This window comes from Fusarium graminearum, chromosome 3, assembly GCF_000240135.3.
Source record: "Fusarium graminearum PH-1 chromosome 3, whole genome shotgun sequence".
Taxonomy (NCBI): Eukaryota; Fungi; Ascomycota; class Sordariomycetes; order Hypocreales; family Nectriaceae; genus Fusarium; species Fusarium graminearum.
The window spans coordinates 1603142-1621084 of NC_026476.1; the positions used below are offsets into that span (position 1 = coordinate 1603142).

A 17943-nucleotide genomic window follows, 5' to 3' on the forward strand; every position below is an offset into this window, starting at 1 on the left:
AAGCTTGCCTGGGTCACTACTGATGGCTTGTATGAGCTTTGGCATCTCGATATGTGATTTCTTCATCCCAAAATGGGTACCTTGACAGTGATTAACAATAGCTATTATGTCTTTGTTATGGCCTCCGTAGATTATGCATGATTCACCTCCCATTAGCCGCTTTGATCATGACACGGCATCTGACTGCCCCGCGATTTCGCTGGCCTCGAGCGGGTCTAAAGTGGGAGCTCCAAGCTGCACCTCTCAATAAACGCCCCATCTTGCTACATCTACAGTAAACGCCTTTCAACGCCTTTGACGCCTAGACACGGAATAACCAAATTAGTTTCTTCAAGAAGACCCCTCTTTTGACTGTACGTTGCCTCAATTCCGAAACTTGACCGCCTTCAAACCAATCGGCTAACCTTCCAGGTAACATTCACATTCACATCCCATCCATCTATCCAAGCTGGACAAGCGTACTTCCCCCAGGTCCCTCCTCCTCCTCCTCCTCTCCCTCTTCTTCCTCATTATCGCTATAACACTGGCTTCCTCAAGAGCTTTCTCACGCCTCGGCTCTCTTGCAAACCAATTCAGATTCCAAGCTACACGAACTATTCTATCAACAAGACAGCTAATGACTAGCACCATGGCTCCCGACAAGTATCGTAACCCTCCTCAGGCGCCGCCTCTGTTCACCGCCACCCCCGAGTCGATCGCAGCCGACACCAAGAAGCTCTGCGATGCTACCAAGGATGTGCTGGACTCTGTCGCAGCCAATGTCACCGCAGACAAGGCCTCTTTCGCCAATGTCCTTGAGCCCATCCTCATAGATGAGAACCTGGCTGCCACTCAGCGTCGCATCTTGACCTTCTACCACCATGTTTCCACCAACAAGGAGCTCCGTGACGCTTCCACCGAGTCCGAAAGAGTCTTTAATGACTTCGGTATCGAGTGTAACATGCGAGAGGACATCTTCAACGCTGTGGATGCGGCTTTCGCCAACCGAGAATCACAGGATCTCACCAAGGAGCAGGCACACGTTCTCGAGAAGGAGAGAAATAAGTTTATCCGAAACGGGCTTCGTCTGCCTGCTGGCCCCAAGCGAGACCGATTCAAGGAGATACAGAAGCGCCTGAGCGAACTCGAGATTCAGGGCCAGACCAACCTCAACGAAGAGAAGGGAGCCATCTGGTTCACTCCCGAGGAGCTCAAGGGAGTTCCCAGTGACGACATTGACGTCGACTCGCTCGAGAAGGGCACTGGTGAGAACGAAGGCAAGGTTAAACTCTCGTTCAAGTACAACCATTACTTCCCTCTTATTAAATATGCGATTGACGCCGACACCCGCCGCAAGTACACTGTTGCTGAATCCAACAAGGTATGGCTCAATCGATAAATCTATATATAGGAAAGACTGACCAAAATTCTAGGCCAATGTCAATGTCCCTCTCTTCCAGGAGATCATTACCCTCCGTGACGAAGCTGCACGACTTTTGGGTTACGACAACCACGCAGCCCTGCGCATTGAGGAGAAAATGGCCAAGAGCCCCGCTGCCGTTCGATCTTTCCTGGATGACCTTCGAACCCGACTTACCGAGGGTGGCGCCAAGGAGATTGGCGCCCTCAAGGAGTACAAGAAGAAGGATTACGAGGAACGCGGCCTATCATTTGACGACAGCTTCTACATGTGGGACACATCCTTTTACTCCCGAATCCAGAAGGAGAAGGAGTACAGTGTTGACGAGGCAAAGATCTCTCAGTACTTCCCTGTCGACTCAACCTTTGCCGGCATGCTGAAGATCTTTGAGGAGATCTTTGGATTCGTCTTTGTTGAGCTTACGCCCGAAGAGAGAGCCAGACTGAGCCCCACTGGCAAGGCCGAGGACATCGTGTGGCACGAGGATGTTCTGATTTACAGCGTCTGGGATGACGAGGCCTCGGGTTCAAGCTTCAACGGCTACCTGTACCTTGACCTTCACCCCCGTGACAACAAGTATGGCCACAACGCCAACTTCAACCTGGAGCCTGGTTATGTCACTGAGGATGGCAAGAAGCACTACCCCGTTACTGCTCTGGTCTGCAATTTTAGCAAGCCAACTCCCAAGAAGCCATCTCTGCTGAAGCACCACGAGGTTGTGACCCTGTTCCACGAGCTGGGTCATGGTATCCACGACTTGGCTGGTCGCACCCGCTACAGCTACTTCCACGGAACTTCCACAGTGCTCGACTTTGTCGAGGCTCCATCCCAGATGCTCGAGAATTGGTGCTGGACTCCCAGCGTACTCAAGTCACTTTCTAAGCACTGGGAAACAAAGGAGCAAATCCCCGATGAGCTTATCGAAAAGCTTGTTTCAACCAAGCGTCTCAACTCAGCAATTGGCGCTCTTGGACAGCTCGTTATTGGCTTGTTTGACATGACTGTGCACACTCCTGAGTCTCACGAGGCTGTTAAGAAGCTCAACGCTGGTCGAACCTGGAACGAGCTTCGACATGACATCTCTGGTACCAAGGGTCCTGAGGACCTTGGAGAGGGACTGTGAGTATCTTCTAAAGCAATTATTTGAGTGACCGAGCTAACTATTTACTAGGGAATGGGGCAACCGACATGCTGGGATCGGCCACTTCATTGGTGGATACGATGCTGGATACTACGGCTACCTCTACTCCGAGGTGTTCTCGCTGGACATGTTCCACTCGTTCTTCGCCAAGAACCCAATGGACAGTAAGGAAGGTCGACGTTACCGCCATACCGTGCTAGAGCGAGGAGGAAGTATCCCTGAGATGGAGTTCTTGAAGGAGTTCCTTGGCCGGGAGCCTAGCTCGGAAGCTTTCTACAAGGAGCTTGGGCTTTCGTCATCTACTTCCTAGAATGATTGCAGTTAACGAATAGAAGAGAGAATACCATCAGTGAATTAGAATACGGGACAATATGCTAGTGTACTGAAAATCGGAATGTTATTCATGAACCACGTGGTAGTGTCGCACAATGATGACTGCGGATTATTCCCCCTGGGTCCTGCAGTGATATACGAGAATGGAATCTCGTATGTTGCAGCTACCCGCACGTAGATCCTGTCACCTGGGTCCCGAGCCTGTAGACTGCCCATGCCATGACCGCATTCTCATACTATTGCTGGAAAAACGTGAATAAGCTGGTTGGCTGCATGTATTTGTGTAACTCGGCGTTCTCGTCAAGTCGCCTGCGAGAAATCTGAGGCTGTAGCAATTACTCTCATTGAAGCTAGATTATGAGTTGATTGAATGCAATCAGCCGTTGGCACCGAGAACATCGTGCACAATGTGGGTTTCCATGCGGTGAAGTAATATCAAGTGTTATTAAGCTTAATCCGCCCTATTTGGGGCATCGTGACTAGACCGGTATGTACGCGAGTGACAAGGGGCGACTTTGATAGTTTAAATAAAAGCATCTTTGTTAAGTTGAAGGAGGGAATGTAGTTTGGCCTCGAAAACCGATTGGTAGTTAATTTCGGGCTTAAGCATGGAACCTTTACAAAGTGAATCAAACCACTGCCAACCGTTGATACCAAATGGTGGCAAAGAAGTTAATATTTCGGGGATTCATAATGTAATTTGACTCGATGAGCTATGACCACATTTGTTTGTTTCGCTATCTGGTATTGCTTTTATCTAGGATACTCGGTCAACTTCCTAGTCTTGATGAATCACACCTATCTCACCAGCCTGCATTTTTGATAAATTACCATACACTGAAAATGGGACGAACTACACGCCTCATTAACTATAAGATACACAATTATTAGAAAGTGGCATCATCCCAAATATCTCGAATGCAGCCTGAAAGATCGTGGGGTATTGATATTCAGGCGCGGAACCGCATCTCCGTTCCCCAGACTTTGGTGCTGATATGGCTTGATCTGAGCAAGCTGACTCTGGGGAAAAGATGCAGAGAGTCTCGTTAATCGGATGACCTGGAGTCTTCTAGGATGCAAAAACGGTGCCGAATCTCCGTGTGGCTGGCTCCTACAGCCGTCATCATCACTGATTTGTTTCATTGCCCAAGATGGCTTCATCACAACTTGGAGAAAACCAACCAGTGCCGTGTTCCAGATTTACCGGAGACTTTGCCGGCCGCTACGGCGACTTGCGGGCTTTAGCCTCCGCGCCACCATCGTGCATCACATCAGACCACTCCAACTTCTCCAGTCTTGAAGTGTAAGTGAGAAAGAGGGAGAGAACCAGTAGCATTCGAGTGTAGGGTATATACCGCGGCATGGGTGGAGACCATGACACCCAAGACTGACTCGGAAGGTGCCATCTATCTTGACTTTGAGATATTAAAATGATCTGAGTATGAAGATAGGTTGAGTTTGTTGATGGACCTGCGGAGAAGGACTAGGAATGATTTGGGGCTAACAACCACCTAGTCATGGATGGCTTGCGCGGGGGAACGGGTAGTCTAAAATGGTGATTGCGGGGAAAGATGGGGTAACTTGATTGAGAGAACGTTGAATGGGGGTTGATGAGATGTTGTTATGATATTAGATTATTACCAATTGATAAAGGCAGATGGTACTTTGTGTTTGTTGTTGCCTCGAGATAACTTGAAAGATGATACTTGTGCCCTATGTCAGAAAGGCTATTGATATCTGCGAGTCTCACCATAGAACAACCGAGTATACTCACTAATTTGATCCACCGTTCCAGTCTAATTCCCACTCTGTAACTACCCGCGCTGAAAAGTCCCAACTGCACTTCAGCATAATAATTTAATTGCTTCTTTATGCCGTGCTAACAGCATTGGCGGCGTGGCTGATGCGAGAAGAGTAGACGACTGGATAAGAACTATTCCAGGACACATTCCAGAAATGAACAGCCCCAAGCCTCAATATGCAGGTTCCCTAGCGTCCCGTCACCGTCTCTCTCCAACACGTTTTTAGCGGGCTGATGTTCCAGGCGACATGACACTTGATTCCTCTTTCATAGGGTCCCGGTGTTTGCACCGCACGCTTCGGATTTGCCGCCGGGACTGGACCGTGCTTGCCATGGTGAGCAAAAGGAAGGCTAAGGGTGTGGTTGCTAGGCTTCGTTCTGTGCTGTATTTGGCTATATCAAACGTGGTAGTGATGCAACCTAATGCAAGACAGCGACAAACAGCGGATCCGATGTCAACGGCAAGATGGAAAGGATAAAGCTTGTGTCTATTCGGTGGCGTAATAAACTAAAAAAGAAAAAGAGGCGGGGAGACGAAACAGCGCCAAGGGTTTTGAGATGGAGACAAACAGTCAGAAACGAGCACCCGAGGATCTCTTTAAGGACATGTTTGCGTCTGTGTAAGTCCAAGTGTGCGAGTGCGGAGCGTGGATGAGATGAGATGGGATGACATGACATGACATGAGCCGTCACTCAATACACAAGAATCTTTATTACACATATTGCCATGACGTTACGGATACTTGGCCATGTACAATCCAACGGTGTTCGATGAAGCACGGTGCACCAGTCGATCATTATAGTACTCGATGGGCCAAGTAAGAATTGGAGAAAATAGATTTGTTAGTTCTTGGGGAACCATTAGCCTACGAGTTAGTTTCATAAACGAGAACCCACCAGAATACGACCTCGATAACCAACCATGAATTAAGTAATTGCATTATCATCCTGTATTCTAACCAGATACCCTCTACGACTCTTCTTCTCTACTGCGGCCCACACCTCGCACTTGAGCAACATGTCCCAACACTCTCAGAGCGCCATCTCGCGTGGCCGTCCCTCGGACGCACAAAGGAAACCGTACAGTGCTACTCTTGCATGCCATTCCTGGCGTTACATGGCCCATCTGCCGGGCTCCATCAAAATGCTCTTCTTTCTCAAGTCACTCGCTACGCTGCAGGACTGCACAAGCTAGGGTTCATAAAGACGATGCATGCAAGGATTGCATTCCCCTGCAAAGGTACCCCAAACCCCACAGCGGCAGCAAAGAATTGAAAGAAAATAGAAAGATACGCCGTTGGACACCGGGATATGGCTTCTGTTGCTTTGAAGCTACAGCATTGTCCTGTACACCCCTCCCATCTGAGACATAACAGCTTCGTCCCCCCGGTCAGAGGCAAGAAAGATATGCTCACACGACTTCCAGGATGTGGTTCGTTGATAACTGAAATACCATGTCGGCTGCAGTAGTGGACGGACAAGCGGAAGAGAATATCTGTTGCAGAGACAAGGGTGAGGGTTGTAAGTTAAAGTTGAAGCCCAGGTGAAAGTGTTGTGGCTGCATACCTCCTCAACACTCCCATCCTACGCCTTCCTCTCCACTATCATCGTTAGTTCTCGACAAGAGTTCGTTTCTTTGTTTCTTGGCATGAAAATGTGGGTGTTTGAGTTTCCACACGTTGGGGGTGTAAGAGATGATTGAGCGTTTCCTCGAAGTCTACTCTTCCACCTCAACCAACTATTAAAGGACATATGTTCCCCGTCGATTGTGAGGATGAATGTAGTAAACCTTTACCCTCAAAGTATATTCAAGAGACTGAATTCTTGGTTCTCTTCCCGTATACGTTATCGGATCTCCCGTCTCCTCGCCTCGTTCGACACGCAAAGAGGGTTTCGTTTCCCCTGTTGCACCGTCACTCCCGCGTCTGGGGTTCGTTCTTGTTGTCTCGCATCTTCGGTTGACAAGATAGACAGTACGCTGCACTTGAATCTGTCTCAATTGTCTTTTTGAGCCTCTCCTTCTTCTTTCCCAGGTTCCTTCTCAACCGGCCCTCCCCCCTCCTTCCTCTTCTGTCTCGGCTGGTTGCTTCATTCTTGTCCCCCACCAGTTCCTTCCTCCCACGTTTTTCTGGCCTGCCGCTATCCTCAAAAGAGCCGGGCCTACTTCTACCCTCTGCCATCTTCCTCGTGATCCCGAGATACGAAACCCTGGTTCGGGGATATCTCTGGAATATATATCAACATGAGCGACTACGGCCGAAAAGAGCCTTTTGACGAGAAGGCCTTGTCCTCCGAGGTTGACCTCGCGGTTATTGACCCCGATGCTGGACTGAGCGAGGCTGAAAAGCAAGAAGCCGTGAGTAGCACATATTATGTCAAATATTGAAGAAGGGCTGCTAACACAGTTTCAGGAGAAGAAGCTACTCCGAAAGATTGATATGCATCTAGTTCCTTGGGTATGACAACTCCGTGCCATACAACATCGACAATAAACTGACAGAAACTAGCTATGTCTCCTCTACCTTATCTGCTTCCTCGACCGAACCAATATTGGCAACGCGAAAATCGCCGGTTTACTCGATGACGTGCACATGAACACCTCGCAATTCAATGCAACCTTGACCATCTTCTATATTTCGTATGCAATTTTTGAGCCCCTGGCCAACGTGCTTCTGAAATGGTCCAAGCCTTCAATCTTTATCCCTGCCATCATGTAAGTTCTCATATTAAGAAGATGATGCGGCCACGGTGACTAAACTATATTGCAGGGTTCTATGGGGAGCAGCAATGTTGGGCATGGGATTTGTGAAGAACTGGGATGGCCTTATGGCTGCTCGTTGGTTTCTTGGTGTTACAGAAGCCGGCCTCTTCCCCGGAATCAACTATTACCTATCCTGTTGGTATAAGCGATCCGAGTTTGGCGCCCGCGCTGCTTGGTTTTTCTCGGCTGCTGCTCTTGCTGGCTCCTTTGGTGGTCTCTTGGCCGCCGCTATCCAGAAAATGGATGGCGTATCTGGGATTGCCGGTTGGGCTTGGATCTTTATCATCGAAGGACTTCTCACCATGATCATTGGTGTCGTCTCTTTCTGGATGGTCCACGACTTTCCCACACAAGCCAAGTTTCTGGACGAAAAGGAGCGAGCTCGTGTTATTTACCGACTTACTGCCGATAACCAGTCTTCGGCCAAGGACGAAAAGTTCAAGATGAAGTACTTCTGGCAGTCAATAACGGACTGGAAGACCTATGTTGGCATGCTTATTTACATGGGACCTTTGATGCCCCTGTACTCCTTCAGTGTCTTCTTGCCCACCATTATCCAAAACATGGCCTTCACCGATAAGAGGTCAGTTGTTAAGAACCAGCTTCTTAGTGTACCTCCCTACGCCTTGGCAGCTGTCGCCACTATCTTTGTCGGCATCTACTCGGACAGGATCAACAAGCGAGGAATCTTTAATCTGTGTGCGGCGCCCATCGGAATGGCAGGCTTCATCATGCTCATTGCTTCGACGAACCCTGCGGTGCAATACACTGGATGCTTTTTGGGTGCTCTCGGTATCTACCCCGTCATCCCCATTACCATCAGCTGGGTCGCCAATAACGTTGAGGGTGTGTACAAGCGAGGTATCACTCTCGGCTTTGTCATAGGTTGGGGCAACCTCAACGGTGTGGTGAGCAGCAACGTCTTCTTCAATAACCCTCGTTTCTATGAAGGTCACGGTACAGTTCTGGGATACATGTTTGGTGCCATCTTTTGTGGTAGTCTGCTGATGTATGCCCTGCTTGCCCGCGAGAACAAGAAACGGTTGGCTGGAGAACGGGATCACTTGGTAGAAGGCAAATCTGCCGAAGAGATCCACGAGATGGGCGATAAGCGACCCGATTTCATTTACACACTGTAAGGTTGTTTACGACTTATCATATTCAGAAGAGGGGGATGCCTATTGGTAGTACATGGGTTTATACAGGGCTGTAAATTAATCTACGAGTACGTAAATCAGCGATCACTCAATTGATCATGTATAAATAAATGAAAACATACTGTTTCTTCTGCGTCGATGTCTACTGATCATCACAGTGAACCGGATCATAAGTCATTCACGGGGTGTCCTTGCACAAAACCGTTGGCGTTCTGGAAATAGTTGAGAAGCATCTCATTCCACAGTCTGATGGGAGGACTAGCCAGCCACACCGACCAACATAGTGATTATGCTGCGGTTGATCTGCTGACAGGCGCCTTCTCTGATATTTTACAGGAACGGATGAACTCCAAATAGCAGTAGTCAACACATAAGCTAGTTTATACTGTATGTTAGTGTGTAGATAGATGTGCACTTTGATGTGGCAGAGAGAGAGTCGGTAATTGGACCAAGGGCATTGTTTGTCGCAGCGGCTACCCGCCACGTCTCATCCTTTCCACGCGACCGAGACCTGGAACATAAAAGGTACAGGGCAATCAAACTCGAGTCTGCGCTGAGATGTGTTTCTGTTGGTGGGTGGGTGATGTCACACTCCGATTCAGCCCACGGGAGCGTACAGCTTTAATCAAATCATGATCTAGTGATGTCCTTGACCGCAATTAACTAGGAAAGGCTGATTGATAGGTGTGACTTTCTAAACAAAATTTAATCAAGGGCTTCCGTTTCTCCGGAAGAGCTGAGTGTTTGGTTTACCTAGAGGCAATTTAGTAGACGGGAGACGTCGATAGTAAGAGATGGCGTGTAGTTGTTTGCTCTTATTGTCAACTCATCGAGTACTCCTGTAATTTATCGATGCCATGCGGTGCCAAGACTCGTGGGGATGGACTCGTGGTTGCGTCAGTCAGCCACTGCGCTATTCCTCCCATGCGTGCAGGGAAACAGGAACAGGATGACATGATAGCCTATACACTCACCGCTTGTGGTATAGTATACACTGGCCGTTGTTGGCTCCCGTCCTAGCTCGACGGGAGATTGGCAGGCTTGGAGATTAAGTTGAGTATGGCGTGCGTGTGGGAGAGGGCGGTTGGCGCTAAGTAGTAGGTTGTATCGAGGTTTTTGGTGTTGGTGTAGTTGAGATATGACAGTGTCAGTAAGTGTCAGTGTTGGCACCAACGAATGCAGCGCTGCTATACTAGAAATAGGTAGTTTTGACACAGCAATGCACTGCAACTGCATGGCTCAAGATTGACTAGGTAGCCAGGGCAATAATTAAATCGTTGGTGGAAAGAATTCAGAGAAAAAGTGTTTCGATTCTGGAAGCCTCATCCCTAACAGGAGGGCCAAAAGAAAATGAGATTGGGCAGATGATCAAAACCAGAGGTAAGTTTCATGTGAGCCAAGATGATTAGGCCTGTTTTCTGAGAGAATTGAATAAAATGACGCTGACTAGAAAGAGTAGCAGATGAATTATTTCCCTTGGTGCGCATGTCACATCAAACACTCGCAAGATTAAGAATGACCTCGACCCGTTTCTCATTTCGTCTCGTCCCCTCCTCCATAGAATCAGAGAAGAGAAGAGAAAAACGTAATCACGGGCCGCAAAAGATCCCTCGTCAAACGGGTGCTTGCATCTCCAAGAGGTGACACCACATCTCGACCTTGGCCATCTTTGGACGACTCATTGTTTCGCTCTCTTCTCTTTTCTCTCTTTCTTTGCTGTCATAATTCTTCATCGCTTAGCAAATCCGTCAACCTCGTCTTTTGTTTCCCTTTCTCTTGCGGAGAGTTACGCAAAAGGGAAAAACTACCATCCCCCTCCCATCGGCTGCCTACCTACTCACTCACTGGATCCATACACACTCGCTTTTTTTGATCCGTTAATATTCTTTCTTCCCTTTATTTACTCGCATCGACACCGTTCTTGTTCGTTCGTCTTTTGGTCTTTGTTCACTCTTTGCTTTTTTTGTCATCGATAGAGAGAGCGCATTATTCTTTGCTACAGTGCACACTCGCTATCCACCCCCCTCCCCAGGCTGGGACTCGGGAAACAATAAAACCGAAAGAAAGGCTCTCATACAATTATTCTTGTGAAAAATGAGCCACAAGTACATCTCGGGGAGAGACCCAGATGTGTTGGACGAAGGTGAGAGAAGCATACTCGTGTTGTTTGAGCGCATAGGTGGCTCGACCAGCTTGTTGGCCGTGCTTCTGATATTCATTGCCTACGCGCTCGTACCAAAGGTGCGCAATGTGCAAAATACTTTTATCGTGTTTGCCAGCGTGGCAAATGTTGGTGCTAGCTGTGCGAGTATCATCGCCATGGATGGACTGGAGCTAGGTGTTGCTTCGTCTCTTTGTCAGGCGCAGAGCTTCATGTTCCATATGTGAGTTATTCATAACCGGCCGATTTTCTATCACTGACAGTCATCCCAGGTTCATGCAGTCTGATCCTTGGTGGTCACTAGCCATGGCCTTCAACGTCTTCCTCGTCTTCTTCTTTCGCGCCAGCCCGGATTCGTTCCGTAAATGGTGGTGGGTGTATTGCCTCATCTGTTACGGTGGCCCTTTTGCTATTGCCATTGCGTTGCTTCTGGTTAGAAACCCGAACCGCGGCCTTGTGTTTGGTCAAGCCACTGTAAGTATATATCCATGAAAAAAAAGAAAAGTGTGAACCGGACAGCTAACTTGAGTGATAGATCTGGTGCTGGGTTAACCGGGATTGGGAAGGCATTCGAATCTACACTTACTACATGCTCATTTGGGTCTGTATCGCTGGATCGCTTCTTTTCTACTTCATGGTCGGCTATCACGTCTTTCGTAGTCGGAACAGACTCAAGAGTTTGTCTGCTTCCAAGAGCAGAGAACCAGCCGCTGCTGATCCATCTCAGACCCAAGGTGTAAGTGATAATCTTTCGCATACATAGCGCATCACTCACTAACAATGTCTTCCCAGCTACCACGTGTCGACTTACTTACAGTACCCCAAGATTGCTTTTATGGAACGATCGTTACTGATATCCAAGTCGTTCACTCAACAGCATCGTCGAATCATCTTCCGGAACCACCGAGACCGGCCTACACAACTCGCTCGTCTTCGTCTCCTCAAGTATCCTTCGACGAACCATCTACAGGATTTCCAAACTCCAACAGCCACTACTTCTCAACCTCGATATCGCCCGGTGTCGTCGCTCAAACAAGTAGCGAGTCACCCCTGCGACGCATGACCTCGGCTACGAGCCGAACGGTCAGCAAATTCAAGGTCGATGACCCCATCAAGCGGGCTTATTTACGCACGAGCTTCCTATTCGCCCTTAGTGTGTTGGTGACCTGGATCCCGAGCAGTTTAAACCGCATCCACAGCTGGTTATTTGGCAGGTCTCCTTTTGAGTTCCATGTCGCCACAGCCGCTGTACTTCCCCTCCAGGGACTGTGGAACGCAGTCATTTTCTTTGTCACGAGTTGGAAGCCACTCAAAGAGTGGTATAGAAACATTGGAGAGGACCCTACCCATCAGGATCGAGAGATGATTCAGACGAGGGATGAACATGATGAGCACGTTGGGAGGAGCGGCGAGAGCTTCCTGGACGACACAGACTCCGGTAGTGACGTTGAGCTGCGAAGAATGGGAGAAGCGCCAGGGAAGAGATCCTCGAGCTTGTGAGGAAAGTTCTGGAAGGTTTTGGGTTTTGTTTTGTATCATCTATATTTATGCTGATGGGATATGTGACCCAGAAAGAAAGCGAGCTCAATCGCAATCTAGACTAGCTAGGTTGGGACTCGATAGTACATCTTGCTGGTCTGGGGCTATGGAGCTGATAACATGTACAGTCTTGAATTATGAAAAATTCGCCAGCCTTTCATGTTGCGACGATGTCATTGTGCTTATGATTTGATAGATCGCTTGCAAAGACTTCTGGACTATTACATCGAATCCACATGGATCACAAGGGTCTTGCCTGAGCTCTCGACCTCTTGCACCTTGGAGAGTTCCAGGGCCTTTAGTATATTTTGCGTTCGAACGAGTAATTCTGTAAGTAATTAGTATTCATCTTACCAGCGACATAAACCATAAAGCAAACCTTGGTATACCAGTTTGTAAAGAACGGGCGGATCATCGTCGGGCCCTGAGATCAGAGGCATTCTCTCGGATGGTGCAGGAACAACACTGAATCGTATCCCGACATCGTTATTCTTGTCAACCCAGAGAATACTCTCTGGGCCAGATTGAGACTGATCCTGTTTGCTTGCTGCTTCGGCAAGCCATTTTCGAAACACACGCACGACGCCATCCACGATAGTGACATGACTTATGAATAAGCCACTTCTAGGCCCCTCCTTCACGAGATGAATGCTAGCACATAGCTGAGAGAAGAGCTCACCATCATCAAGGAAAATATCTTGTGTAGCGGTATCATCATGTGCGTCCTCGGAAGGTTGTACCTCTACGGGCCGTCTACGAGCTCTTCTGGGACTTCGACTCTCTGGCTCGAACGGCTTGAAAGAAGAATACAAACATCGCAGATCAGACAGCGTCGGATCAATTTCACTAACAGGAGAGTCGCTTTGGGCCACCAGACCCTGGTAGCGACATGATAAAGAAGGGACGAAGAGCTGGTCACTTGGAAGGTAGCATTCTAAAATGAGTTTGTTATCGGGTAGAGGAGCAGCTTGGAGGAGGCGGTGGTGGATGAGGCGCGTGATTAGGGAGCAGAAGCGACGATTGATGGTGGCAAAAGAGAGGAGCTCTCTGGTTGGAAACGGAGATATAATTGATGCGAGGATCTGAAATGTTGGTTATCTTGAATGATGATGACCTGGAGGAGCTCACTTCATTCGGTAGACCATCCATTGAAGCATCATGAGACGTCATGATGAGTAATAAGAATAGCCGACTGGAGGCGGGATAAACTATAACAAAACGATCCGATGTAAACGAGTTTTGATAAACGAGAAAATTGACTTCTTGGCGTACGATTGTTGAATGATAAAGATGAAGCTTCAAGTTGACAGCTACTTGGTCTAAAGCGCGGGGAAAGGTTAGTCAGCATCTGCAACTACCGAATGACGAAATCATTTTGATAAACGATAATGAAATGCTCCATCAAGGTCTTTAATCAATTGCTCTACCGTCTTTTTACTGGTCTATCTTATGGGCAAGTAATAATGTATTGACCATTGAAACAGTCAAGAAGAGAGAGAGTTACTCTTCTTCTCTTATGTTACCTCCTCCTTCCGAAACTCTTTTATGATTCACCGAATTAAGATTTTGATTTGCCATGATCCAATGGTCCGGCGTTTTGTGATACAAAGTATTAAGAGTACTGTATCCTAAGAAACGAGGTGATCCAGAGAGAGATATTGTATTAGTAGCTATGCTTGGAGATATTTATATGCGTTTTCGATATGAAACGATTCTTATCTAGTCTATCGGCACTCAAACTATCCGTTAAAAATAAAATCAGTTACTAAAATTGAGGGTGATTCAAATAAAGGACAAGATGCCCGGAAAACAGCGGGTGACGGACGGACTCCGGAGCCCCCGCTCCGTGATAAGACCGGGCCCGGAAGCTACTCCACTTAAGGCCGGCCTCAAGATGAACCACAGTTTATACATATTTGGGCAGATTTTGAATGTTTCTTCAGTCAAAAGACCAAGACGAAGTGATCCAAGAGAAATGCGAGTTTTATCACATCAAACTTGACAAAGTGATAATGTGAAATGTCATTTACATCACATGCAAGTACACATATTGACGATTTGAGTCTCTACATCACCTGAAAGTGGCTGAACACATACCCAATGTATAACCATGCCATTAAAACATCAAGAAAAATCCTTGAAATACTGAGTATGTTAATTTCTTGTCAATTGACGCTGGTAGGCTCGCTGCTTTCCCCTCCTCGCTTTCGGCCCCAATGACTCGGTATACAATCGGCACAACTCCGAGTTCAAAGGCAAAACGTATAGAGGCATCGAATTGGCCAGTCCGGAAGCTATACCCCGAGTATCAAATCATCTTCACTCACAACATCCGATGGCTGAGGGAGTGCAAGATTGAGAACCCTGATGAGGGATGATGCCAATGGCTGGCGAATCCGATGTCTCTCGGATGCTGGTATATAAATGTGTCAAATCCTCTGGCAATTCTCTCTGATACTCTCTCTTCTTTCTACCACGACCTCTTAGCCTCTCTATTCCCTTGTCACAGTTCGACAGAAGTCATGCGTGCCAACGTCCTGCTAGGCCTTTTGGCCGAGACTGTTATAGCAGTTCCTTACCCTGCTTCAAGCAAAGGTGAGCAATAATAATACACAAAAGAATTCACAGAAACAACAGCTCATACAAACATCATCTAGTTTCGACCGAAGTAGTCACCGAGATTGTCACTGCCAGTCCAGTCATGTTGGCAGACATGAGCCACACTCTCGTCGCTAACTCGAGCTCGGTTAAGAGCAGTACCAATCTTGAACAGGGGCCAGAAGGACAAACTATCGAAGACGTTGATGAGAGCGAGACGACCACAACACCCGAGAGAGTCGTCTTCTCAACCTCTGTTGTCGTCGATACAGAGACGATATACTTTACGGACATGCTCTCCGATACTACAACATCTACGATCACGGCCACCGAGTCGTCGACCATCTGGGCCACAGCTACGTCCACTATGAATGCTACCTCAACTGTCTTTGAGACAGAGGCAATTTCTACCACGGCAACATCTGTCATTAATGCTACTGAGACGGTCCTTCTCGCCAACTCTTTCTCTACTACCTCGACTGCGCTCACCACTTCAACTGTTCTGACCACAGACGAGGTTTCTACTACCGAAACATCACTTACTACCTCGACTATTCTTACTACAGATGCGGTCTCTACTACTGAGACAGCGCTCGTCACTTCGACTGTCGCTGCTACTTCGACGGTCCTTCTCACAGACGTTGATTCCACGACTTCAACTGACATTGTTACTTCCAACGTAACAGAAACGGTTTTCTTCATGGATAGGATAGCTACTACCGTACTCACAACTGTTACCTCAACTGTCAACGCTACTCAGACAATCTTGTCGACTGATATTGATTCTACAACAGCTACTGAAACCGCCACATCAACATTGTTTGTGACTGCTTCTACTGCTACTACTGAGACGGATGTCACCACTTCGACAAACGTTGTCACTTCTACCTTCAGTGCTACAGAGACTGTCTTGGTTACAGCTCCTGTTACTACTACTTCAACTGCTGTTGTCACCTCGACATCAATTGTCAGCTCTACTTCAACTGTCTTTATCACTGACTCCGTCGATACAACACAAACGGAAACTGTCACATCAACAGACGTTGTCGAGTCTACTTCTACAATCCTTACCACTGCTGTTGCCTCTTCTACCATTACAGAGACCGCAACTGTCACCTCGACTTCAGCAGTCAATTCCACTTCCACTATCTTGAACACTGTCCCTCAGACGGTGACCACCACTGAGACTGCTGTTACCACTGTTGCTTCAACTATCTCTACTACACAGACTTTGGTATCCGAGACCACGTCGACTACGCTCACAACTGACACTACACTCAGCACTGACGTTGTCTCCACCACTGCGGTATCGTCAACTACAGTCACGGGCACTGTATTAGTTATCGGTACAGAAGTCAATTCATCAACCACCACTTCCACTATCCTTACTACCCTCACTGCCACCGACACAGTCGTTATTTCCGACACGTCTACGTTGTCTACCTTGGAGACAGAAACGACCTCGTCAACTGAGACCGCCACTACTCTGACTACCACCACAGTCACAGACACTGTTTCCAACGCGGAAACAACCCCTATTACTGTCAACTTTGTCACAGCTACAGTAACTCAACTCTCTACCACCACCATCACTTCTGAAGACATCACCTCAACCCCAGCTCTGGCAAAGAGGGTTTATATCCACGATCTAGTCGGCAAGAAGTTGGAAATCGCGGCAAGGCAATCTTTAGATTCAGAGTCAGCTGCGGCTGCAGCTGCTTCAGCCTCTAACTCTCCTCAAGTGGCAAAAGTCGCTGACGAAACTACTACCGGAGTTACCCCTGCTTCTGAGTCGGTAACATCCAACAGTACAGTTTTGAGCAGTACCACTGCAGCTGTTTCAGTTCAGGATTCCCCTGCTTCTTCTTCTGTCACTTCTTTGGTCGACGTTGCTACCACATTCAACTGCACCAATCCTAGTACAAGCACTAGCATGAAGACAGTTGTCGTTCTCGTCAAGGCTTCTTCTCAGCCTGCAAAGCCTGCTGTGGACGCAAAAAGCCCTGATGCAACTGCCAATACAGTTACAGCTTTAGCTACAGCTATTTCCACTGTGACAGTCAAGGTTGAAGCTACGTCTTCTTCTGCCCCTGAATCCGAGTCTGTGTCGTCTGAGACAGCTGCAGTAAGCTCTAGCACGGAGTCTCCTACTTCGGCCGCATCTACCTCTGTGGATGCGCCAGCCTCTGAGTCTACTACAGAGTCCGCCGTAGACTCTACCACTGTCTCAGGCTCCACGACCACTCCCGAGTCTACTTCCGAGTCTACAGTAGAGAGTGCCACGGAGTCTAGCGCTCAGTCTACGTCCGAATCATCTACAACTAGCCAAGTTCAAGCCCCAGCTGCAACAACATTCACTACCACAGTGACCGAGATCAGTACTACAACTGAACGACTCAGTGCTACACCATCTAGCTCAGTAGCAGAGAGCTCCAGCACGAACAACGCAAGTGTAGAGGACGATGCTGTTACTCCAGCCCCCGCTGAACAATCGGCCACTTCCACTTCCACTTCTTCTGCCGCCAGAAGCACCGTCGACGCTGCCCCTGAAGACGGCGCTCCTGTGCCCGATGACCCTGTACCACTCAATTGGAAAGACAAGATGACTCGTTTCCTCATGGGGTAGAAGCAAGAGATGTATGGAAAAAATGTGGGGACTAGATATAAGTTTGCTGGCATATTCGAAGGAACTACCTACTAGATCTTAGGGGTAGGTAGATTACCTAGTAATTAATTGACGAATATTCAGCTATCACACATGTCACCATAAAGACCCATACCATATTTGATTGACTTGCAATTAACTACCTTGAAGAAAGATAGGGTTAAGATCAGAGACATAACTTCTATACTGATCATAGATCATTCTGCCTCTGTTCACAGCAAAACATTGCCTTGTCTAGCAACCTCTCCCGCGAATCTCGACTGTGTAACTCGGCCATGAAACAACCCCTACGGAGAAAACTCAAATTCCGTAGGTCACACTCCGATAAAGGAAGAAGATAAACCCCCATAGATCGTCACGGCGTCGTGAAACAACGATGTCACGATGT

The 17943-nt window shown here is 47.9% G+C and overlaps 6 protein-coding genes across 6 annotated transcripts; 5 read left to right on the top strand and 1 right to left on the bottom strand.

Annotated features, from left to right (window-relative positions):
* Nucleotides 1-628: 628 nt before the first annotated feature.
* On the top strand, nucleotides 629-2876 carry FGSG_05236 (uncharacterized protein; the record flags this gene model as incomplete). The annotated part of the gene is made up of 3 exons (XM_011325445.1): nucleotides 629-1360; nucleotides 1413-2518; nucleotides 2571-2876. 3 exons carry the CDS (start codon nucleotides 629-631, stop codon nucleotides 2848-2850), a joined length of 2118 nt encoding a protein of 705 aa, XP_011323747.1. The 3' UTR covers nucleotides 2851-2876.
* A 1148-nt stretch (nucleotides 2877-4024) lies between these two features.
* On the top strand, nucleotides 4025-5869 carry FGSG_05237 (uncharacterized protein; the record flags this gene model as incomplete). Its single annotated transcript, XM_011325446.1, has 4 exons — nucleotides 4025-4176; nucleotides 4948-5009; nucleotides 5192-5294; nucleotides 5638-5869. The coding sequence occupies 4 exons, from the start codon at nucleotides 4025-4027 to the stop codon at nucleotides 5867-5869; spliced, it is 549 nt and encodes a 182-aa protein (XP_011323748.1).
* Nucleotides 5870-6916: 1047 nt separating this feature from the next.
* On the top strand, nucleotides 6917-8725 carry FGSG_05238 (uncharacterized protein; the record flags this gene model as incomplete). The annotated part of the gene is made up of 3 exons (XM_011325447.1): nucleotides 6917-7030; nucleotides 7182-7387; nucleotides 7443-8725. The coding sequence occupies 3 exons, from the start codon at nucleotides 6917-6919 to the stop codon at nucleotides 8572-8574; spliced, it is 1452 nt and encodes a 483-aa protein (XP_011323749.1). The 3' UTR covers nucleotides 8575-8725.
* Nucleotides 8726-10686: 1961 nt separating this feature from the next.
* Nucleotides 10687-12253, top strand: FGSG_05239 (uncharacterized protein; the record flags this gene model as incomplete). The annotated part of the gene is made up of 4 exons (XM_011325448.1): nucleotides 10687-10976; nucleotides 11026-11227; nucleotides 11289-11489; nucleotides 11546-12253. 4 exons carry the CDS (start codon nucleotides 10687-10689, stop codon nucleotides 12251-12253), a joined length of 1401 nt encoding a protein of 466 aa, XP_011323750.1.
* A 260-nt stretch (nucleotides 12254-12513) lies between these two features.
* FGSG_05240 (uncharacterized protein) lies at nucleotides 12514-13462 on the bottom strand (the record flags this gene model as incomplete). The annotated part of the gene is made up of 3 exons (XM_011325449.1): nucleotides 12514-12620; nucleotides 12672-13203; nucleotides 13421-13462. The coding sequence occupies 3 exons, from the start codon at nucleotides 13460-13462 to the stop codon at nucleotides 12514-12516; spliced, it is 681 nt and encodes a 226-aa protein (XP_011323751.1).
* Nucleotides 13463-14814: 1352 nt separating this feature from the next.
* On the top strand, nucleotides 14815-17516 carry FGSG_05241 (uncharacterized protein; the record flags this gene model as incomplete). The annotated part of the gene is made up of 2 exons (XM_011325450.1): nucleotides 14815-14887; nucleotides 14950-17516. The coding sequence occupies 2 exons, from the start codon at nucleotides 14815-14817 to the stop codon at nucleotides 17514-17516; spliced, it is 2640 nt and encodes an 879-aa protein (XP_011323752.1).
* Nucleotides 17517-17943: the final 427 nt, after the last annotated feature.